Raw genomic sequence first — 24,964 nt, forward strand, 5'->3', positions numbered from 1 at the left:
GCGCGGCCTGCAGCGTACAGTAGTGACGGCCGCGCGGCAGGGGTCACGTGACCACAGAAGCTGCTTGTACAGTAAGAACCCAATATGGCAGCGGCGGTAGCAGTGGCAGCGGCAGCAGGACCGGCCACCCCGTAGAGCCCCCTACCCCCGCCACTGCGCGCCTCCGCGGCCGCTTGCTCGCTGAGTTGCTTCTCGGGTCCGACTTCCCCTTTCTCCCACCTTTCCTGGCACCGCGGGAAAAGCAGTGCAGGGCGCAGCAGGCGAGGGAACGCAGCCGGAGCCGGGGCACGGAAGCCTCCCAGTCAGTCAGAACCGACATGAGGGAAAAGGGCCGTAGGAAGAAGGGCAGGACCTGGGCGGAGGCCGCCAAGACGGTAAGGAGGAGGGAGCAGAGAGAAAGGCTGGCAGGAGTTCGTTTTCTCGCCGGCCACCCGTCGCAAGGCAAGGGAGGTCACTTGGCCCCGCGACCGGGTTGAGGATCAGGAAAGCGCGCGCAGAGAGCGGCAGTTACGGGCGCGTTGGAGAGCCGTGAGGAGACCGAGGCGTCGGCGCGAGGAATCCGTCGCGCGACTGCGACTTCTCGCGGTGGCTACGACTGGACCTCCTCGGTGTTGTGAGGTTGCCTTTCGGGGTCATGTCGCTGTCGCCCCTACACTGTTACCCCTTGTCTCGGCCCTGTGTGTTGTGCTTGCCCAGTAACCGGTTCTTCTCCCTTGTGCGCCTCGGAGAGCCCCGATTGGATGCAGACAGGAGGCGGTTTGTGCGTGCTTCCAGCCCCGGAAAGGAGAGGGGAGCGCTTGAGCTCGGTGGCGTTCTCCTGTCGAGGCAGAGGTGCTGCCAGACCGGGGCCCCCGCTTATCTTGCTCCGGGAGCCAATGTGAGGTCACGAGGCTTTTGTGTTTGCTGTGAGAGCTGAAAGTGCAGGAGGTGTTTAGAAACGAAGTAACAGGTGGGACTCAGAATTTTTTTTTCTGTTTCCGTAGAGACCTACTCTGAGTAAGGCTGCAATGCATGGTGGGACGTGTAGTTTATTGGCTTTCTTTTTCTCCTTTCCTTTTTCCTTTCCTTTCCTTTCCTTTCCTTTTCTCTCCTCCCCTCCCCTCCTCTTTTCTTTTCTTTTCTTTTCTTTTCTTTTCTTTTCTTTTCTTTTCTTTTCTTTTCTTTTCTTTTCATTTCTTTTCTTCTTTTTTAAGTTAAAGTGAAAGTGGACCGGACCAATGAAGTTGTGATTAGTGCCCCTCACTCCAATTTTGTTATATGGAATTTAAAAGTCATTTAGCAATGAGTATTTGTGAGAAACATTGTTTTGAAAAATTTAAAACGTGTATTTACGAAGAAAAGAAACCTTAAGGAGAAATTGAAGTTTCATCAAGCATTAGTAGCATTTCAACCTCTTTAATAGTGGACAACATAGTGGGTTCTAATAACTGAACCTTTATGAATTATACGTTTTATTTTCTCTTTAAAAAGATGTGTGTGGGGGCTGGAGAGATGGCTCAGTGGTTAAGAGCATTGACTGCTCTTCCAGAGGTCTTGAGTTCAATTCCCAGCAACCACATGGTGGCTCACAACCATCTGTAATGGGATCGGATGCCCTCTTCTGGTGTGTCTGAAGATAGCAACAGTGTATTTGCATACATTAAATTAATTAATTTTAAAAAGGTGTGTATGTGTATGTGTATGTATGTATGGAGTGTGTACGTGGCTATGGAGCACGCATGTAGAGGTGATAGGACAACTTGTAGGAGTTGATGTAGGTTCTTAGGATCGAACTCAGGTTATCAGGCTTGCTGGCCAGCGCAGTTACCCACTGAGTAATCTCGAAAATCCTGGATTGTTTGTTTATTAATTTATTTTTTGAAAAAGGGTTTCTCTGCCTTGAAACGCTATAGACCAGGCTGGGCTTGACCTCAGAGATCCCCCTGCCTCTGCCTCCCAAGTCCTGGGATTAAAAGTATGAACCACCACTGACTGACTCCTTGTTTATTTTTTAAATGAGACTTACAGAATTCAAAAGTAATGTTCATCATGGAGAAATTTAGAAAAGTATGAAGAAAATAACTCAGTCCGTTCATTCTTTTATCGCCTAGTCTTGTTTCCCCAAATTTGAATTATATTGTTTATTCAACCTGTATTTTGTTTTTATAAGCCACGTACTTTTTTTGTTGAATGTTTTCCCTATATACATTTGTTTGTTTGTTTGAGGATAGCATCTCACATAATAAATGATGGCCTAAAGTTTGCAGCAATCTTCCTGCCTTTGCCCCCTTGGGTGCTGGGATTGTAGACATGTACCACCATGCCCAGTTTTATGGGATTCTGAGGATAGAGCCTAGAGCATTATGCACTCTAGGCAAAATACTCTACCACTTGAACTACACCCCCAGCCCACTTAGAATATGTCTTTGTGACTGTACTGGTAGTTTCCTCTAAGGGACAACTCTATAAATTTTTTTGCTGGTGAGGAGTTTCTCTTCTACAGAAGTTTACTTTCTACATTAGGGACATCTCATGATTGCTTACTGTTAATAAAAGAAAGAGATTTGATTTTAGTTAAAATATGCAAAACCCCAAACTAATTATGTGAATTAATTTTAAGTGTCCATGATGTCATTATTTATTTATTAGGCTTTAATTTTTGAGACCAGGTTTCACTTTGCAGCCTAGGCAGGCCTTAGCATTCAAAGTATTAAGATTACAGGCATCTCAGCAGTCTCTGTCTTTGTAAGATGGACTCCTTCTGTAACCCTTACTAGTTAAGAACCCTTTATGTAGACCAGACTGGCCTTAAACTGGATTATAAGTATGTACTACAATCTCTACAGTACCTTGTGAATTATTCTTTTTGGATTAAATAGTTTAATGGTTAGGAAATTGTGACAAATAGGAAGAATAATTTTGCACCAGTTAGAGTTCTTACAATGATAATATTTGCTTATTTTGTGCCCCAGCTACCTTTGTGAAAAATAGTGTTTAAAAGACAGAAAGTAGGCTGGGGAGCTGGCTTAGTGGTTAAGAGCACTTGTACAGAAAGATACTTTATCTCACCAAGGGCCCCACTTCCCCATTTATAAAAACTCATTTGTTTTACTTTTATGCCTCTTTTTGTGAGTAGGGATGTCTATGTGTGTCTACATCTGTGTGTGGGAGTCAGAGGATGACATTAGGTGCTTTTCTCAGTTGCTCTTTATTTACTGAGGCAAGATCTGTCACTAAAATGGAAACTTGCCAGTTGCTTTGCATGAGTAGCTGGCCAGCTTGCCCCCATCTCAACTTTCCAAGTACTGGTATTATAAGATGGTGCCACTATGAACACCTGTACTTAAAATGTTTTTAAAAATTGTATTATGTGTATGGGTATTTTGTTTGCATGTGTCTTTGCACCATATGTATACCTGGGGTCAGAAGAGTGTTTCTGGCCCCTTAGAACTACAGTTACAGATGGTTGTGAGCTGAACCTTGACCTTCTGGAAGCGTGCCTTTGTCCACTGAGCTATCTTTGGAGCCCCCACACGGTGACTTTTCTGTGTCTTTTGCCATCTGCACTCTAGGCCTTATGTTTGTTCTCTAAGTGCTTTATCCATTGAGCCAATTTCCCACTCCTCCCCCCTGTTTTTATATGTTTGTCCTGAAAGTCTACACACCTCCTACCTTGTGGAAGGCAAAACAGAAAATAACTTATTTTGGAGTCAGGCAGTAATGGCAACACATCTTTAGTTCCAGCACTTGGGAGGCAGAGTCTGGCAGAGTTCTTGAGTTCAAGGTCTACAGAGACAGTTCCAGAATGGCCAGGGCTACACAGAGAAACCCTGACTTGAAAAGTCTCCTGTCTTCAGGGGAATAACTATATTGGATATTAAGTTAAAAATTTCTACAGGGCCATGTTGGGACAGGGTTGCAATCTAGCATCTTGTGGGAGAGGCAAAAATATCTTCATATCAAGGCCAGTTTGGCCTAGGTAGGTAGATTCTATTTCCAAAAATTTTAAAAAGTGTTTGCTACAAAAAGAGATACAGGAGTAGCTCCTAGATTATGAAACTTGAGAAAGCAATCTCAAATTTGCAGAGCAGACTACTGCTTTTTCCCCTTTTTAAAAAAAATTTATTTATTTATTTATTTATTTATTTATTATGTATACAGCTTCCTGTCTGCATGTATGTCTGCAGGCCAGAAGAGAGCTCCAGGTCTCATTATAGATGGTTGTGAGCCACTATGTAGTTGCTGGCATTGAATTTAGGACTTCTGAAGCTCAAGTGTGCACTCCCTATACATATATATTTAAGATTTACTTTTGTGTGTGTCTGTCTATGTCTATAAATGCCTGTGCAGTACCCATAGAGATCAGAAGAGGGCATTTGACTTCAATGGAACCAGAGTTACAGGTGATTGTGAGCTATCTGACTTGGGTGTTGGGAACTGAACTTGGTTCCTCTGTAAGAGTTGGAAATGCTCTTAACTGCTGAGCCATCTCTCTATCCCCTCCTGTACATTCAATGTTAATGTAATCAAGATGATCAGCCTTTACCTTTATTCTTAGGTTTTGGGATCTTAAGAAATATTTTTTTCTATTAAGAGATTAAAAGTTGTAGGGTGGGGATGTAGCACAGCCTGAAGAGTGCTTGCCTAACATAAATGAATTGGTTCTGTCCTGAGCACTGCATTCATGGCATAAACTGGTGTGTTGACATACTCTTGTAATCAAAGGGTTCAGAGTCATTCTCTGCTTCATAATGAATTTGAGGCTAGTCTGGGCTTGAGACCCTGTAGAGAGTGGGCTGGGAGGAAGTGTATGTGTAGGAGGGACTAAGTGATTTTATTTACTCATGTAGCCTGCACTAGCCTCTTGCACTGCCCACTTGCTGTATGAGGATAACCGGATACCAGTGAATTCTCCCTCAGCTCCCCACACTCTCCGAGACAGGGTTTCTCTGTATAGTCCTAGCTGTCCTGGAACTAGCTCTGTAGACCAGGCTGCACTTGAACTCAGACATCCACCTACCTCTGCCTCCCAAGTGCTATGACTTAAGGCACGCAAGGCATGCGTCACTGCACCTGGCTTAACCTTGAACTCTTGATTCTCCTGAGTGCTGGAATTACAAGTGGGTGCCACCATGACAGCCTTACGTGGTGTTGGGATACATGCAGTGCTAGGAATGAAATCCAGGGCTTCTTGCATCCCAGGCAAGCTGAGTACCAGCTGAGCCATATCCCCAAGCCTCCATCTGGAGCCTAAGTCACTGATGTTTGAATTATTCAATAGCTGGTTCAGTGATACTCAATTTCAAATTGTTCCTGTGGACAGTTTTGTTTGGTGCTTTCCCCTCTTTCTCTTCCTTCCTAGTTTTTGTATTTGGTTTTGAGATAAAGTCTTTGTAACCCATTTGGAATTTACATATTTAATTACCAACCCAACAGTCAGTATGAACCACCAAGCAAAACACAAACCACTAATATTTAGAAGGAAATTAATAAAAGGAAGAAATGTTGATAAATTAGAAACACAAAAACAACTAGAAAAATTTATAAGAAAAATTTCAAATGGAAGTTTTCTTTTGTATACATTTTGTATCTTTATATAAAAAGATAAAGCAGCGAAATAATTTTTATCCTAGTGGGTGTGGGGTTAACATCAGAGAGGATGAGGCAGATTTGCCAGGAGTTTGGAGCCGGTCACCATGGTAAGTTTTTGGTTATATTGTGAGAACTTGTCTCAAAAAACAAACAGAACAGAAGAAGCAAAAAGTCCATGTTGTGAACTGTATGAAAGAAGACAGGTGGCAAGGAATGGGAGGCAGCCTTTAGGATTGAATATTTTCTAAGTTTCTACAGAGATTAGAAGTGGCTTTGGGATGAGGACCATAAGGCTCAGATAAGTTCATACTCTTAGGTGGCTTTTTGATTTTTCACAGCTTGGTCTGATTTTAGGAGGACCAATTAATGTGCTTGGAATCCAGACATACAGAAATTGTGAGATAAATGTGTACTGTTTAACCTAAATTGGATAATAAAATGTATAGTCATTAATAAGAATAAATACATTGTTGAAGCTGTATAGTGGTAAATTAATAATATTTGATAGTTTTCCAAGAAGCAAAGTCAAATTTAGTAGACCTCAGTACTTAAAACAGTGAGTAAGGGCTGGAGAGATGACTTAGTGGCATGAAATACTCTTGTGGAGAACCCAGATTCCTAGCCAAAACTTCAGGGGGTTCCAATTCCAAGACACCTGCATTCATGTGTATGTATACACACCTACACACAAAAATAAAAATCTTAAAGATGATGGATAAAAGATTTACAGGTTAATATGTAAAGTCATTGTCAAACAAGGCACAAATTGAGAAGAAAGGCTAAAAATACTTTATTGCTAATTTACCTTTGAGTATTGTGAAATATATTTGAAGAGAAAGGCTGAAAAGGTGGTGTGTTGAGGAACTTGATCTGACATGTGTTTGTATTCTAGGAGTTATATAAATCTTTTTTTTTTTTTTTTTTTGGTTTTTCGAGACAAGGTTTCTCTGTATAGCCCTGGCTATCCTGGAACTCACTTCGTAGACCAGGCTGGCCTCGAACTCAGAAATCCACCTGCCTCTGCCTCCCGAGTGCTGAGATTAAAGGCGTGCGCCACCACGCCCGACATGTAAATCTTTATGCAGGAGATAACATCTATTTTAGGTCAGTTGGGTTATGTGGGATTTATTTCAGAGGTCTGGGACCTATGTGTGACTGACTGGCTATTTCTTTCTGTGACCTTCACCTTGTTTTCACTTCATATTCCTTCTACCCATATGTCTTACACATTGAGTTCTCCGATTGTATCTTTCTCAGGTTCTGCTGGTCTCCTGAAGTGTAAGGGGGTGTTGTGTTAGTTTGGGTTATACTGCTGTGAACAGATACATGACCAAGGCAACTCTTATAAAGGACAACATTTAAATGAGGCTGATTATGATTCCAGAGGTTCAGTTCATTATTATCAAGGAGGGAAGCATGTAGCATCCAGGCAGGCATGGTGCTGGAGAATGATCTTAAAGTTGTACATCTTGTTCCAGAGGCAAACAGAAGACTGGCTCCCACGTGGCTAGAAGGGTCTAAAAGCCCATCCTCACTGTGACACACTTCCTCCAACAAAGCCACACCCACTCTGACAAGGCCATACCTCCCATTAATGCCACTCTGTAGGTCAAGCATGTTTAAAGTACTTAAAGGGTTTAATGCAGCTCTTTCACACAATTAAATTGTACCATTTCTTTATTGCTATTAGTCATTTTGTTTGTTTGGTGGGGTCAAGTCTTGCAATATAACCCTTACCGTCCTGGAACCTGTGAAGTGTTCAGATTGGCCTTGAGTGCTGGGCTTATAGTTGTGAGCCGCCATGCCTGGCTTTTTCTTTAATGTTTTCTATTAATGTATATTAAGTATACATAGTAATGAGATTTTCATACTCTGTTATCCTTGTTGATCTTCTGCTGACACCTTCCTCTTCGTAGCTAGTTCCCCTTCTACTTTCTTGTCAACAGTTTGGTGGCCCAGTGATTTTTCATTTGGGTTGATAACAGGTGCATGGATGAGGGGTTATTTACAGGCTTGTGGTTAGTCACCTTTCCAGTGTAGCCACTGAAGAAAATGCCTCTTAACTACTTCCTAGCAACCATTGACTTCCAGACTCTTAGGAATGGTGGGGTCTTAGGAATCACTTTCCACTTACTTGTTTCTTTGAGATAGAGCCTCTAACTCTAGTCCAAACTGAACTCAAATTTCAGTTGATCTTCCTCCCTCAGTCACCTAGCCTCAGCTATGATGATTGGTGTGTGACACCTTCTTCAATTCTTTCACTGTGTTTGTTGTCCCCATCCCTCCATTGCTCTAGAGAATACAGTATATACTTACTTCTCTTCTCAAGAGTATGTTTAGAATCACTATTTTACTTACCACTATGTAGCTCCCTTTACTATCACTTGTATATATTGTCATTGTCTTATGACACTGCAAATTGGAAAGCCCATGAGGAAGTATAATTCTTGAGTTTTTTTTTTTTTAAAGATTTATTTATTTATTATATGTAAATACACTGTAGCTGTCTTCAGACGCACCAGAAGAGGGCATCAGATCTCTGTTACAGGTGGTTGTGAGCCACCATGTGGTGGCTGGGATTTGAACTTCGGACCTTTGGAAGAGCAGTCGGGTGCTCTTACCCCCTGAGCCATCTCACCAGCCCCCAATTCTTGAGTTTTTTTAAAAAAGATTTATTTATTTATTATTTGTAAATACACTGTAGCTGTCTTCAGACATCCCAGAAGAGGGCATCAGATCTTATTATGGATGGTTGTGAGCCACCATGTGGTTGCTGGGATTTGAACTCGGGACCTTTGGAAGAACAGTCAATGCTCTTAACAGCTGAGCCATCTTTCCAGCCCTGATTGTTGCTTCTTAATATTTTTGTTGCTAGAGGTGGAGTTATGTTTGTGTGGCTATCTTCTTTTGGGTTTTTTGGAAGATTACTTTCTTGTTTTTTCTAGGGTGTAGTTTCCCTCCTTGTGTTTACCATCTATTACCCTTTGTAGGACTGGATTTATGGAGAAATATTGTGTAAATTTGGTTTTGTCACGGAATATCTTGGTTTCTCCATCTATGGTAATTGAGAGTTTTGCTGGGAATAGTAGCCTGGGCTGACATTTGTGTTCTTTTAGGGTCTGTATGACATTTGCCCAAGATCTTTGTTTTGTGCATTTGATGTTTTGACTATTATGTAATGGGAGGAATTTCTTTTCTGGTCCAATCTATTTGGAGTTCTATAGGCTTCTTGTATGTTCTTGGGCATCTCTTTCTTTAGGTTAGGGAGATTTTCTTCTATAATTTTGTTGAAGATATTTACTGGCCCTTTAAGTTGGGAATCTTCACTCTCTTCTATACCTATTTTCCTTAGGTTTGTGTCCTGGATTTCCTGGGTTAGGAGCTTTTTGCATTTTGCTTTTTCTTTGACTGTTGTGTTAATGTTTTCTATGGTATCTTCTGCCCTTGAGATTCTCTCTTCTATCTTTTATATATACACACACACACATACACACACACTGTAGCTGTCTTCAGACACTCCAGAAGAGGGCATCAGATTTCATTACAGATGGTTGTGAGCCACTATGTGGTTGCTGGGATTTGAACTCAGGACTTTTGGAAGAGCAGTCAGCGCTCCTAACCGCTGAGCCATCTCACCAGCCCCCCTCTTCTATCTTTTGTATTCTGTGGGTGATGCTTGAGTCTATGACTCCTGATCTTTCCTAGGTTTTCTATCTCCCTTTGTGATTTCCATTTTAGATCCTGGATGGTTTTGTTCAATTCCTTCACCTGTTTGGTTGTGTTTTCCTGTAATTCTTTAAGGGATTTTTGTGTTTCCTCTTTAAGGGTTTCTACTTTTTTACCTGTGTTCTCCTATATTTCTTTAAGGGATTTATTTATGTCCTTCTTTAAAGTCCTCTATCATCATTATGAGATATGATTTTAAATCAGAGTCTTGCTTTTCTAGTGTGTTTTCTAGTGGGTATCCAGGGCTTGCTGTGGTGGGAGAACTAGGTTCTGATGATGCCAAGTAGCCTTGCTTTCTGTTTTTGCACTTGCCTCTCACCAGATGGTTATCTGTGGTGTTAGCTGGTCTTGCTGTCTCTGACTGTGGCTTGTCCCTCCTGTAAGCCTGTGTGTCAGCATTCTTGGGAAACTAGTTTTCTCCCGGATGGATTTGGGTCTGGAGAGCTGTGGCACAGGGTCAACTCCAGGGTCCAGATGGAAACTGGAAAGATCCTGTTTCGGGCTGTTCCTTAGTTCCTGTGTCCAGATGGTTCTGGGCAGGTCCCTCTTGGGCCAGGAATTTAAGCAGAAGTTGTGGTCTCACCTGTGCTCTCGGGTGTGTCAGCACTCCTGGGAGACCAGCTCTCTCCCAACAGTATTTGGGTATGGAGAGCTGTGGCACTAGGTCAACTCCAGGGCACAGACAGAAACCGGAAGCTGTACGAAGACTTAAATGGTAGTTGTTGTCCTGGATTCCAATTCACTGCTAAACCTGCTGAATCTGATGCCCTTCCTCTTGATTAAATGGAGTTAAAACAATTTTGTTGCTTAAAAAGAATGTTTCTATTAATCTTGCAGTTCAGACATTGTTGACCACTACAACTTCAAAATAAAGTTGGCTTTTTAAAAATGTTATAAATGTGTTTTGACATTTGCCTGCACACCTGGTGCTGTGGAGGCCAGAAGAGGGTGTTGGATTCCTTTGAACTGGAGTTATAGATGGTTGTGAACTGAATGAACCTTCATATGGGTACTGGAAATTGAACTCAGATCCCCTGGAACAACATCCATGGTTTTCGCTTTCCAGCCGAGCCCCATTGTTGTTCAAGATAGGGTTCCTCTGTTTGGAGCTGGCTATCCTAGAACTCTTCTTTGTAGATCAGGTTGACCTGATCTTGCCTCTGCCTCCCAGGTGTTGGGATTAAAGGCGTGTTCCATGACACCTGACTCAAATTTGATATTTTTTCTTCATAGATTTTCGTTACTGTATCTTGTGTAGCACAGATTTCTTTTTCTTAACCTTTCTCACTCTGCATGAGTGAGTCATCTTAAAGATTACAGAAGTACTGGTCACCTTATTATGTATACAGTGCTCTGCCTTTGTGTATGCCTGCAAGCCAGATGAAGGCACCAGATCCCATTACAGATGGTTATGAGCCACTGTGTGGTTGCTGGGATTTGACCACAGGACCTCTGGAAGAACAGTCAGTGCTCCTAGCCTGCTGATCCATCTCTCCATGCCCTAGGTGTCACTGATAACTTAAATATTCTTTTTATTTTGTTTGTGACAGCATTTTATTGTGTAGCCCTGGCCTACTTGGAACTTGCTATGTAGACCATGCTGGCCCATAACTCAACAGAGATCCATTATCTGCCTCTGCCTCCCTACCTTTTGGGTGCTAGAAATAAAAACCTGCCCTGCTACTTCTGCTAAGGAGTAGTATTAGTAAGTACTTTAAGAACCTTGTCCATTATCCTTGACTTTTTTATACTTTTGATATTTAACTTTTTTCCATGTTTAGTTATATTGTTTTAAGAACAGTTTGTAAAAAATGTGTTTTGTAGTTTAAACAGTTTCAGTAGAGTTTTTTTGTGAGACAAACACTGCCCTCTTGTGGTTAGAATAAGGTAACTGTTTTGGAAAACTGCTAGCCTAGCTGTGGTAAAACAATATGGTATCCCTCCTTTGGAATCCTTTCCACTTTCAAGGGGTTTCCTCACTTTCCTTTAGTAAATCTACACTTGCTTTATCGTAGTAGTAGTAGTAGTAGTAGTAGTGGTAGTGGTAGTAGTAGGGATGAATGTAATAGTTTATATAGTATTTTTGCTTAGAAATATTTGATATTTTTCTTCTCAGATTTTTCTAGTGTATGTATATATTTTTCTCATCCTTCTGTATATTTTCTTAGTGGGATTAGGACAATTAAATATAAACAAAAATTAAGTTATCAAAAAGATAAATTGCCCAGTCACTGAGCCACCGCCGAGGACTCAGCTGTCTCCCCCTCGAGCCCCCTCGCTTCCCGACGCTCCGTGGGCCCCCACCCCTCGCCCACCTTCTCCTGCAGCTGCCGCCTTCCGCAGGCCGTTTCCACCGAGGAAAAGGAATCATCGTATCGTATGTCCGCTATCCAGAACCTCCACTCTTTCGACCCCTTTGCTGATGCAAGTAAGGGTGGTGACCTGCTTCCTGCTGGCACCGAGGATTATATCCATGTAAAAATTCAACAGAGAAACGTCAGAAAGACCCTTACAACTGTCCAAGGGATCGCTTATGAGTACGATAAAAAGAAACTAGTGAAGGCGTTTAAGAAGAAATTTGCCTGCAATGGTACTGTAATTGAGCATCCAGAATATGGAGAAGTAATTCAGCTACAGGGTGACCAGCGCAAGAACATATGCCAGTTCCTGATAGAGACTGGGCTGGCTAAGGACGATCAGCTGAAGGCTCATGGGGTTTTTTGTTTGTTTGTTTGTTTTTGTTTTTGTTTTTTTGAGACAGGGTTTCTTTGTGTAGCCCTGGCTGTCCTGGAACTCACTTTGTAGACCAGGCTGGCCTCGAACTCAGAAATCCGCCTGCCTCTGCCTCCCGAGTGTTGGGATTAAAGGTGTGCACTACCACACACGGTGGTTCATGGGTTTTAAGAGCTTGTGGCTCTCTGAAGCTTCCTTGCAATGAGTAGAATTTCCCTTCTGTTCCTTGCCACAAGTTTTAAAACCTCACAGCTTGTATAATGTAATCATTTGGGGTCTGCTTTTAACTTGGACTAGTGTAACTCCTTCATGCAATAAACTGAAAAGAGGCATGAAAAAAAAGATAAATTGTTCTTTTTTGTTATTATTTATTTGTGAGTTCATGTGCACACAGCTGAAAAAACATCTTGTAAATGGTACTTCTCTTCCTTGATCGAACAGGTTATTAGACTTGGTGGCAGCCTTGCTGCTGATCCATCTCACAGTTCTAGGCCCTGTTTTTGTTTTGTTATCTTTTTATTTTAATATTGTCTCTTTCTTTTTCCTTTCCTCCATCCCCTCCTCCTTCCCCCCTCCCTCCCTCCCTCCTTCCTTCTCCTTCTTCATTACTGTCTTCTTAGTTGTCGACTTCTGTTTAACTGGATTTCTCTGTGTACTCTGACTGTCCTGGAGCCCTTCTAGACCTGGCTCGCCTTGAACTTGAGATCTGCCTGCCTCTGCTTCCCAGAGTACTGGAAATAAAGGCTACATCGCCACCCGCTTTCCCATGTCTTGTTTTTGTTTTGTGCCCAGGCTGTAGCCCAGACTGACCTAGAATTTGTTGCAGTCTTCCTGTCTCTCTTAAGTGCTGTAATTATAGGCACAAGCCACTTTGAGGGGGAGACAGAATCTATATGTGTAGTCTAAGCTGGTTTATAACCCTTTGTCTTCCTGCCTCACCCTCTATAAGTGCTGGAATTACAGTTATATACTATTCTGTCCAACTTAATCAAAGTACTGTTGCATGAAAACACAAATGTTTTATGCTTGATATTTTACTCTTAGTTTTTCTTGCAGTATAGTGTAGTTTCACAGAGGAATGATTTTTTTTCTTTTCTTTTTTAAGAATTATTCATTTATTTTCTATGTATATGAGTACACCATAGCTGTCTTCAGACACACCAGAAGAGGGCATCCGATCTCCATTACAGATGGTTGTGAGCCACCATGTGGTTGCTGGGAATTGAACTCAGGACCTCTGAAAGAGCAGTCAGTCTCTTAACGACTGAGCCATCTCTCCAGCCCCGATTTTATGTGTGTGTGTGTATGTATGTATGTTTCGGTACTTATAATTTTCTATTTCTGTGTGCTTTTTTATTTACTAGGAGAAATTAATATATCATTAGTTATTTGTTGTGAAAATTGTAGAAAAGAACAAAGGGCTAATAGCCTGAGAAAAACATGGTCTTTTGTTTACTTCATTTTCTTTTGTTTACTTCATTTTCATTTACTAACATTTTTGATGAAGCTGACATCAGAAACAGGATGTGACACAGATTTTTGGTCATCAGGGGCAATCCTGTTTTTGGCATCCTGAAGTGGTGGCACAAGCCTTAAATCCCAGCACTTGGGAGTCAGAGGCAGGTGGATTTCTGAGTTGGAGTTTACAGAGTGAGTTCCAAGACAGGCAGGGCTACACAGAGAAACCCTGTCTTGAAAAACAAAAGAAAGAAAGAAAGAAAGAAAGGAAGGAAGGAAGGAAGGAAGGAAGAAAGAAAGAAAGAAAGAAAGAAAGAAAGAAAGAAAGAAAGAAAGAAAGAAAGAAAGAAAGAAAGAAAGAAAGAAAGGGAAAGGAAAGGAAAAAGGAAAGGAAAGGAAAGAATGAACAAATAAACAAACAAAACAACCACAATAAAAACATGCATCTCTGCTTCTTGAAGCATAGCTGCTTATCCAAGTTTCATAATCCTGAGAGTTGCCATTTTGGGTGTGTTGTTTGTAGACCTGTTTTGTGAACTCTGTAGAGTGATTTCAGATTATGTATTTGACATTGTTGCTTTTAGGATTACGTAGCCATGAGGGTCCAGAGAAAGGTCTTATTTGGTAGAGTGCTTCATTGCATATAAGAAGTCCTGGAATCCATCCCCAGCACAAACTGGGTAGATGTAGTTTGTCTGAAGCCCTTACACTGAGGATGTGGAAACAGGAGGGTCAGAAGTTCAAGGCCATTCTTGGCTCTGTAGGGAGCTACGGGCCTGGGCTGGAGAATCTGTCCTCAAACCAAACTAAAAGAACCCATCAAATGCTTATTTAAATCCTATGGAGAAATTTTGTTTGTTTTGGCAACAGGGTCTTACTATGTAACCTTGAACTAACAAAGATTACCTCTAGTGCAGGCATTAAAGGATTGTGCCTGGCATTAGCTTTAGTTCCCAAATCTATGTACTAGAATTCAAAATGTCTTAATTTTTAGAACTTATTCAGTTATCTGCATCTATTTTGCATTTATGTCAGCTAGTTTCAAAATGTGATATTGGTTTACGGCTATTGCTATGTTGCCTGAGCAGGTGTAGAAAGAGAGGGACAGTATGGTGACATACTCCAAAGTCTAAAAACGGGAGAATTGCCTTCCTTTGTGACATTAGACAAGTCTTCTTTACTGTGCTTGATATAAGAATGGCATTTGTATTGGAACGCTTTCTGTCTGTATCAGTGTGCTCTTGAGTTTGGGTTGCAGTTGAGCCCAAGCCAGGAGGTTCTAGAGAAAACAGAGCAGGAAGTCCGCTTCTGACTGCGCCTTGTTTTTTCTAATTGTGGTTTCCTTTTATCTGCTACCATTTTTGAAGCCTTCAGATAATTACTTTATTCATTCTGTTCAGACTTTTAGTTCCATTTAATGGTGAACAAACTATGCTTAAACTATGTTTACTGTCTTTATTGCATCCAAAATACTGATATTGATTTTTTTTTAAAGAATCATGGATTTAATTTAACTACAGTTTGAGGCTATATTTCATCATGATGGGGAACACATGGCAGGGGTGTGAGGTCATATTACTGACTGCAAACAAAGTCAGAAAGCAGGGAGATAAGTGTTCCACAGATGCAATTTTAATATGTTCATTTATATGATTGAGAATTTACTGTATGCCCATTCAGTAGTAGTTACTGATAGAAATGTAAACAGATGATTAAAAAAAAAAAAAGACAGGGTTTCCTGTGTATCCCTGGATGCCCAGGAACTTACTCTAGACCAGGCTGGTCTCAAATTCAGGGATTCATATGTATGTTTCCCGAGTGCTAGAATTAAAGTGGTGGGCCAGCACACCTTGTTAAAATAGAGAATCTTCTATGCACAGTCACAGATAGGGATAGGACTTGGGAGTGGAGACTAAAATTAAGCAATTTCATATTCATTGAGTAATTAAAATGTTAATTTTAACCTTTTTGGTCTGTTTCTGCTTTAGAATTTGACTTACTGTTTGTGGCTGAGGAAAAAGTCCGGAAGAAATCTCTAGATATTTATGTTTTAGATCTAATTATTGCCATAGTATAATATACAATTACAAGAATGAGAATGTAAAATAAAATAAGAATTGATTCATTATTATTTCCTTGTTTTTCAGGTCTTAGAAAAATACCCTAATACACCCATGAGTCATAAAGAAATTCTTCAGGTTATCCAGAGAGAAGGACTGAAAGAAATCAGGCAAGTTATTAAACTATTACTAGTAATGATTGTGTATGGTTAGAGTATTTAATAGTACTTAGTATTCTTTGTCTTACACATTGATTAGTATAATATGCTTTCTGAACTTCAGGTTTATTCATTGTCAGTCTTTGCAGTTTTTAAGTCATTATATATAAAATCAAAAATAAGTAAAGCAAACTCTTCATGAAAAGGTAAAGTATTTATCTTTTAAAACCTATGCACATTAATTCTTCAGAAGGTCTGGAATTATCTTTATGCCTTCACCTATCACTTTGTACTTTTGATATATTGAGGTTGGTAATTATTGGATAAAAATGACTAAATGTCAACTTCTAGAAGTAAGCAGTGTAAGAAGAAATAAGATTTGCTAACAAGAATGAAATGGGAAAATTTTACTATATGTGTCAAGAGAAAGTCTTTGTCAGGCATCATGACACTGTCTATAGTTCAAGATGCATTAGAGAGACTAAGTCTTGGAAGATCACTTGAGTCTATGAGTTCTAGACCAACTTGGGCCACATAGCAAAAAATAAGGTGTTTCAAGGAGTTAAAGCCCATGCCCATGATAATCTAATGATCTGAGTTTAATCTCCACAGTGGGAATAGGGAGACAGATAACTTCTGGAGGTTGTCCTTTGGTCTCCACATGCATTTTGTGGCACGTGCACACAAGTGCATACACACACATGCACATTTAAAAATGAATATATAAACAAATATTTAATTTTCAAATGTAGTAGATGTATTAATAGGGTCAAAGATAATACACTCCAATTTCTAAGTGTCTTGTTATAATAGTAGTATATAATATTTATTGCATAATTAAAACTTTCTGTTATCAAGAAATGTTAAAATTATGTCATTCATTTTGTATATTGAGATAAATTTGGCCATTTACATTGGAGTTACTTTGGAAAAGATAAGAAACTTGAACCAAACCAGGCAGTGGTATTGCACGCCTTTAAGACAGAGAAACCCTGTCTCGAAAAAAAAAAAAAGAAAGAAAAAAGAAACTTGAACAAAAAAATAGAAACAAGAAAAGTTAGGTGTGGCGGGCACATTTGTAATTTCAGTGTTCTGGAAGCTGAGACAAGTGCTGTAAGTTCAAGGCTAACCTTGGTTACATATTGAATACCAGGCTGGCAGAGCTATATATTAGTTACTTTTTCTGTTGCTGGGATAAAACATGCTGACCAAGGAATCTTATAAAAAGATTCTCTGTGTAGCCCTGGCTGTCCTGGAACTCACTCTGTAGGCCAGGCTGGCCTCCAACTCAGAAATCTGCCTGCTTCTGCCTCCCAAGTGCTGGAATTAAAGGCGTGTGCCCCAAACACCTGTCTGAGGACCATTCTTTTTTTTTTTTTTGAGATTTATTTATTATTATAAGTAAGTACACTGTAGCTGTCAGGTGCACCAGATGAGGGCATTGAATCTCATTACAGATGGTTGTGAGCCACCATGTGGTTGCTGGAATTTGAACTCAGGACCATAGGAAGTTAGTGCTCTTACCCACTGAGCCATCTCACCAGCCCTAAGGGGACCATTCTTGTTTAAACTACCACACTCTTTTAGAACACCAAATCAAAATAAAAATACATTTGTGGTGCTTTTATAACAAACAGAATAAAAAGTTCATTGTCACTACTTTATGGCAGAAATCATTAATTTTTTTTTAATTAGGTATTTTCCTCATTTACATTTCCAATGCTATCCCAAAAGTCCCCCATACCCCCCCCCACTCCCCTACCCACCCACTCCCACTTTTTGGCCCTGGCGTTCCCCTGTACTGGGGCATATAAAGTTTGCAAGTCCAATGGGCCTCTCTGGCAGAAATCATTATTAAGTAGATCTTTTTTGGCTATTTACCAAGCTAAATTTCCCCAAAGTGATTTCATTAGAAAAAGCCTAATTTAAGAATGAAGAATATTTTGTGTCTGAAGATGACTAATAGATAAAAGTGTTTGTTTGCTACACACACCTATGTTTGACCTTTGGATCTCATGGTGGAAGGAGTGGAAGGGGAGAAACAACTCCCAAAAGTACACATGTACATTTTCTTATTAAGTTAATAACATGATTTTCTAAGATTAGCTCCTGTATTAAACCTATCTCTTTTCATACACTGGCTGTAGTCTGTTGTCAAGCCTGCAAAGTTGGTAGGATTGTCAAGAAGTTAAACAGAAACAAACCCTTAGGTATTGATAGACAAAGCTTTTGTTTTCTTTTTTTGGGAGAGGGATAGACAGGATCTATAAAAAACTCAGGGTGGTCTGAAAATTGAACCTTGTAAATAATGAGATTACAGGTATATACCACCTTTCCCAGCTTGCTGTTTTGTTTTGTTTTCTTCAGCCAGGATTTACTAAATAGCCTATGTTGGCCTAGAATTCATAAATCTGAGAGTACAAACAAGTGCCTGTATACCCAGCAACAGCAACAATAGAATCTAATAAATTTGCATCAGATTCATTGTAGATCACTGAGAAGCAAATAACCTGCAAGGCCATTGTTGATGGCTTTATGACTCCTTGTAATAAAAATGCATGGGAAAACGAATACTATTACAAAATTCTCACTTTAACTCTAAGCTGCTCTGATAGTTACACTTTTTCATAGAATTCAAGTATTTGAATTATTTTCCTATAGTAGCTTAGGCTATATAGCTGAATTTAAATGTGCAATTTTAGACAACAATGTTTTGGATTAATTTATGCATTTAAAAAATGTAATGTTTTATGTAGTAAGGTGATGACGATTACTAATTTGAGGATTGTTAGTATTGCTGGAAGATCATGGTATAAATTATTTGGGGGAGCTTATTGTTACTTGTAAAGAAAAATTAAAACCTTTTTTTTTCCCTCCTTATTTTCTTGGGGTGCATTCCAACTCCAGAAGGTAAGAAGTATTACTTTATTCTAAAGGAGCATTAAGCAATTATAAAGCACTCTTTTACAAGTTTTATTGAGTGTGCCTTTGTATGCATGATCTTTACTTTATCAAACTAACTAGCTTAGAAATGAAATAACTGTGATAGTGTATAAATATTAGTCACTAAGTGTGCTCTTTTTTATTGTTTATTTTTATAGTTTGTAACCATTACATGGCCATAATTTTAGAAATTGTTGACATTAAGGTTTATCAAAACTTAAATTTGCCTTATACCACTGAAGTATAATTTAGCATGTTGATGAAAACACTTACAAGATAGAGATGTGCATGTTGCCTGTTGCCTATGAGATTAAAAATATTTTTGCTTGACTTATATAGAGAAAATATGGTCAATTGTCTATAATCAAGTGATACTTACCTGAAACCAGGCAGAACAGATTAAAATTCATAGTCTGAATCCTTTACCAAATTGGCAGTTTTGTCTGTGTTTGCATGCTACTTCAGATAACCTTAGTCTGCAGCAATTCCCTTATTTATAGAATAGGTTTTTTTTGTTTTTATTTCAGTTATATGACTTCTATGTGAGGCTTGAGAACAGGAAATATATATGTTCATGTATATGTCATGTTTGCTTATAGATTGAGATTAATCTCTTGTAACTTTAGTTAGTACTTTAAGTTCATTTAAGTAACAGGTCATGAATGAAGCTTAATAAGATTTAAATTTTTATATTTGTTTTTTCTCTGTGTATGTGTAAGTGTGCTTGCCTGTGTTTTGTGATGCTCTGATGACAGGATCTTTGATTTTGGCCTATTGGATACTTTGTAGGTGGTAGTGGTGGTCTCAGGTCTTTGAGGACAAAGTGACTTAGGCTGGACTACTTTTGTTCTGGTCTGGTTTTGATAGTTTTGTTTTTAAGCAGGGCCTTACTAAGATCTGTCTCCAAAATGCTGGGCTTAGAGATGTGTGCCACTATGCCCAGTTTTATGTGGTTTTACCCCATATGCACAATACCACCTAATAACTCACTCCTATTTTAGTATTTGTTTTTGAGGCTTAAAGTCAAAGCCATTTAATATGGTCTAAGATTTACCATAACTCTTAAGTTACTTCTCTGAGAAAGAATTCCTGATAAAAATATTAGGAACTGGTTAAATAACTCAAGACAACTGTTTAAAAACTCAGAAGTTCAACATCTGTTTCCATATCATCTAGCATTATTGCTCTGAGACAAAAGCAGAAAGCAAAGCTAGGCTGGAGACAAAACTCAGCAGTTAAGAGCATTTGCTACTCTTGAAGAGGACCCAGTTCAGTTTTCAAAAAGTATTTTTTTTTTAAAGAAACAGAAAGCAGTTATAACAACACTAGCTATTAATATACAAAATTACATTGTTAAATGAACAATAACCACCCAATAGGGCAGCAATATAAAGTTTTAGATAATTTTTTGTGTTTTTATTGTTTCCAGTTCAGTTCTTGTTTTTTTTTTCCGAAAAGTTTCTGTGTTTCAATCTCTGTGTTCATTCACATTGACACTTCTTTTACCTGGAATCTTAAGATCCTATATGTAACTTTTTGTTCTTCTTATTTTAGAGGCAAAAACTGTGATTGGAATTTGGTCCAGCTGTTAAGAACTTTGAGCATGATAATTTGGGCAGTAGTGATGGCACATGACTTTAATCCCAGTACTCATTGGGGGGGGGGGGGCAGAAGTAGCTAGAGTTCAAGGCCAGCTTGGATTACAGAATGAGTCCAGGACAGCTAGGCCTATACAGAAACACCCCCCCCCCAAAAAAAAAAGAACTTTAAGTATCCTAATTATCTGTAATAAGATAATAAATAAATAGTTAGGCAGTGCTCTTATCACAAATAGAGAAGCAATCTGTTTCTCTCAAAGCTACTTTTTTTTGAGACAGAGTTTCTCCAGCCCTGGCTGTCCTGGAACTCACTCTGTAGACCAGGCTGACCTCAAACTCAGCAATCCACCTGTCTCTGCCTCCTAAGTGCTGGGATTGATTAAAAGGTGTGCTCCACCACCACCCCGCTCAAAGCTGCTTTTTATTACCAGTTTACCATAAGATTCAAAAGTTAGGTGTTATAATGAACCAGTATTTGAAACGACCTTGTTTAAATGGGAGTTAGGTATTTCATGTGTATTTTGTCTCATAAAGACGTTGTAACAGGAAACATTGTATAGCTAGTTAGTGATAGAACTTAAACTCACATTTGTAGTCTGTGTGTAAAAGGGAGGCAGTAGATTGGGTAAGGATTTTATTTCGCCTCCTTGAGAATGGGGATTGAACCCATGGCCTTTACAAGGCATGGCAGGCAGCACTCTACCAAACCTTGGGCAAGGAAGTGGGGTTTGTTGTTGTTTGGCCCCTGGGTGTGTGTGTTTTATTTTTAACAATTTCAGCTGGGCTTCATGGCACATGCCATTAATCATAGCACCCTTGTGGCCTTCACTGGGTTAATATACCACTTTATCATAGTTGAGAAAAAGAACGGATGTCCATTAGAGACAAGCTCCTTTGTTTATTGTGTGTGTATTTTTGTTTTTTATTTTATTCTTTGTGTATGTTATATGTCCATGCTTATGTGGTTGTAAGACAGGGGTGGACATCAAGCGTTTTCTTGCCCACCCCTTCCACCAGGAACCCCCTCCCCCTTTAACTTTTTTGTTGGGCTAGACTGTTGAATAGTGAGCTCCAATCAATAGCCTACCTTTTTAAATGTCAGTTCTTCAGATCTGTCCAAGTTGTTATGATCTCTGTTGCTTTGAGTGTCACCAGCAGAGAACTGAAAGGAAGATGAATTGAGAGTGTACAGTTAAGGGTTGAGGATTTAGCTCAGTGGTAGAGTGCTTGTCTAGCAAGCGCAAGGCCCTGGGTTCGGTCCTCAGATGGGGGAGGGGGAGAGAGAATGTGCAGTTAAGTTGTTTTTCCTAGGCCTGTAGAGACGGCTCGGCAGTTAAGGGTACTGACTGCTCTTCCTGAGGTCTGGGTTTTAATTCCCAGCATCCACATGGCAGCTCTCAACTGTCTATAACTCCAGAATCTGACATTTTCTCATAGACATATGTGCAGGCAAAACACCAATACACATAAAATAAAAATCGATAGACCTTTTTTTAAAAATGTAAAAGTTGTTTTTGTCTCTTAGTAATTGTAAGAAACCAAAAGAACCAAACAAGAACAGCAAAAATTGGGCCCCCAATGTAGGATCTAGAGAAAGTACCCAAGAGCTGAAGGGGTCTGCAACCCTATAGGTGGAACAACAATATGAACTAACCAGTACCCCCAGAGCTCATGTCTCTAGCTGCATATGTAGCAGAAGATGACCTAGTCAGCTACCATTGGGAAGAGAGACCCCTTGGTCTAGCAAACTTTATATGCCCCAGTACAGGGGAATGCCAGGGCCAAGAAGTGGGAGTGGATAGGTAGGGGAGCAGGGCGGGGAGAGGGTATAGGGGACTTTTGGGATAGCATTTGAAATGTAAATGAAGAAAATTTCCAATTAAAAAATGTGAAAAAAAACCCAGCAAAAATTACTTAAGGAGTCTCCAGTCAGACTTCAGACCATCCCCTGACTCTCTATATATGCTTTTTTTAAAAACTTATTTATTTATTTCATATATATGAGTTGAGTTCTCTATCTGCACATACACCTGCATGTCAGAAGAGGGCATCAGCTCACATTACAGATAGTTGTGAGCCACCATGTTGTTGCTGGGAGTTGAACTCAGGACCTCTGGAAGAGCAGCTAATGCTCTTAACCATTGAGCCATCTCTCCAGCCTCTTATATGCTCCTCTCCCCTCCCCTCCCTCCTCCTTCCCTTCCTTTCTTTTCCCTTTTCTTTCTTTCTCTTTCTTTCTTTTTTTTTTTTAAAGATTTATTTATTTATTATATGTAAGTACACTGTAGCTGTCTTCAGACACTCCAGAAGAGGGAGTCAGATCTCGTTACGGATGGTTGTGAGCCACCATGTGGTTGCTGGGATTTGAACTTCGGACCTTTGGAAGAGCAGTCGGGTGCTCTTACCCACTGAGCCATCTCACCAGCCCTTCTCTTTCTTCCTTCCTTCTTTCCTTCCTTCCTTCCTTTCTTCCTTCCTTCCTTCCTTCCTTTCTCCCCTCCCCTCTCCCTTTTCTTTTCCCTTTTCTTTCTTCCTTCCTTCCTTTCTTTTTGAGGTAGAATTTCTTGTTTACCCTTGATTTTGTATGTGAGTCACCATGCTCAGGGATATTCTTTAATGCACGTGGCTTTATGCTTAAAACTGCATAGCTTTCTTTCCTGTTTCATTTATTTTCTTTCTTCCTCTTTCCTCTCCCCTTCCCCACTACCCCCCCCCCTTTTGTTTTTTTTTTTCCCAGACAGGGTTCTTTTGTATATCCCTAGCTATCCTGAAACTTGCTCTATTTATTGATGAGGCTGGCCTTGAACTCAGAAATCTGTCTGTCTCTGTCTCCCATGTTCTGGGATTAAAAGCATGTGACACCATACCCAGTTTTCCTGTTTCTTTTTCTTTCTTGTTCACATGTGTTTGAGTTTATTGCAGAGAAAAGTAACAGAAATTGTAGTTGGATAAAGAGAAGAGTCAGACATAGAATTAATGTGAGCCTCTATTCCCAAGCCTTAGCAGCTCAGCCATAGGTCTATATGGTTCTTTAGTATCAAGAAGCCAATCTTTCCAGCCATTTCCATGTTGTAGGACCTCTGCCATATTTCCTAGCTCTCATTGGCAGTGGCAGCGAGGCTTTTCATAGTAGCATAGTCACTTTATGATTTCAGTAGCTCATAGGTGGTGAGGATTCTGTTTAGACCTGTATGTTTCTTCTACATTCTCCTCCTGAACCATCATAGTCCTGGCAGTGAGCAATGTTTAGCCATGGCCTTGTATTTAAATCTTCATTCTTCAGGACTATAGACTAGGACCTAAGCACTTGTACTCCAGGTCGATTCACTCCCCCCCCTCCCCCCCACCCCCGCCAACCCCCATTCCTTATATATAAGTCCGTAACAAAAGAAGCCAACATTAGAGTTTTGGTAAAACAGTCCCATTTCCTTAATGCAATGACAAATCAAGATAAGGAAGTATTTTAGTGAATTTTATTAGACTTTTTAAAAGAAATACAATACGATCTGATGACAGGTGAAAAAAATGCAAGTTTTTTTCCCCTAAGGAATGTGGTTTATAATAGAGGGTAGCATTGAACTTGTGATTCTTTTGTCTCAGTCTCCTACATTCTGGAATTACAGTTGTGTGCCACCATGCCAGGTCCAGAAAAGTTTTGTTTTGTTTTGTTTTGTTTTTTTAAATGAAAAACATTTTTTAAAGATTTATTTATTTTATGTATATGAGTATACTGTAGCTGTACTAACGGTTGTAAGCCTTCATGTGGTTGTTGGAAATTGAATTTTAGGACCTCTGTTCGCTCAGTCCCTGCTCCCTCCAGCCCAAAGATTTATTTATCATTATACATAAGAACACTGTAGCTGTCTTCAGACACACCAGAAGAGGGCGTCAGATCTCATTTCGGGTGGTTGTGAGCCACCATGTGATTGCTGGGATTTGAACTCAGGACCTTTGGAAGAGCAGTCAGTGTTCTTACCCGCTGAGCCATCTCGCCAGCCCCCCAGAAAAGTTTTTTTGCATCTAACGCTTTAAAATGGGGGGAAAAAAACCCTACTAAATGCAATATAAGAAGTCTATTAAACCTCTTTTAAGGTGTTTAAAGTGATCTTCTGATAGGTGTAAGTACAAGAAACCATGGCAGTTTGTTTTACTGATCAGATTTAGTTTAGTGCAGCAGTGTACAAGAGAATAAATACTTATTTGAATCTATGTGTGTGTGTGCAAGCATGTTCTCTCATGCATGTGTGCATGCTTTCCACTTTCATGTCTACTTGTAAAGTTTCATGCATAAATAAAGTAGGTTTGCAAAATAAGTTTCATATTGCTATATGAAATTTTTGTTTTGCTTCTATTTAAGTGTTAAGTTAAAATTTTCCCCCTTTATATATTCAAAGATGAATTGTCCATTCATTTTTTTTTTTGTGGCAATCTCTTTCTGTACTGATCCGGTTTGTAGTTAGTAAAAAATTATATAAAGGAATATTGATCAACTAAAAATTAGGTTAGAATTATAAAAAATATTTAGATCATGATTAGATAAACTAATCACTAAGTTCTTCACTTTATTTGCTTTTAGTGGGACTTCCCCTCTTGCATGCTTGAATGCAATGCTGCACACAAACTCCCGAGGAGAAGAAGGCATCTTCTATAAAGTTCCAGGTAGAATGGGCGTGTATACTTTGAAGGTAAGTTGCTGGGGAGACAAGCAATAGTAAGG

At 39.7% G+C, this 24,964-nt stretch overlaps 1 protein-coding gene and 1 pseudogene across 9 annotated transcripts in view; both read left to right on the plus strand.

Annotated features, from left to right (window-relative positions):
- Asxl2 (additional sex combs like 2, transcriptional regulator) overlaps nucleotides 19-24,964 on the plus strand; it is an 83,955-nt gene continuing 59,009 nt past the window's right edge. For 2 of the 9 annotated variants that reach the window (NM_001270988.1, NM_172421.5), the window contains exons 1-4: nucleotides 19-374; nucleotides 15,636-15,718; nucleotides 18,614-18,616; nucleotides 24,824-24,932. In NM_001270988.1, coding sequence (NP_001257917.1) covers nucleotides 318-374; nucleotides 15,636-15,718; nucleotides 18,614-18,616; nucleotides 24,824-24,932 — 252 coding nt within the window. In that variant the 5' untranslated portion in view covers nucleotides 19-317. Of the gene's footprint in view, nucleotides 375-15,635; nucleotides 15,719-17,517; nucleotides 18,617-24,820; nucleotides 24,933-24,964 lie in introns of those variants that run through there. The other 7 variants (XM_030246968.1, XM_030246967.1, XM_006515239.4 and 4 more) reach the window with 7 other exon arrangements.
- On the plus strand, nucleotides 9,647-15,565 carry Gm31332 (annotated as a pseudogene).

Source organism: Mus musculus, chromosome 12 (genome assembly GCF_000001635.26).
Source record: "Mus musculus strain C57BL/6J chromosome 12, GRCm38.p6 C57BL/6J".
Lineage (NCBI taxonomy): Eukaryota > Metazoa > Chordata > Mammalia > Rodentia > Muridae > Mus > Mus musculus.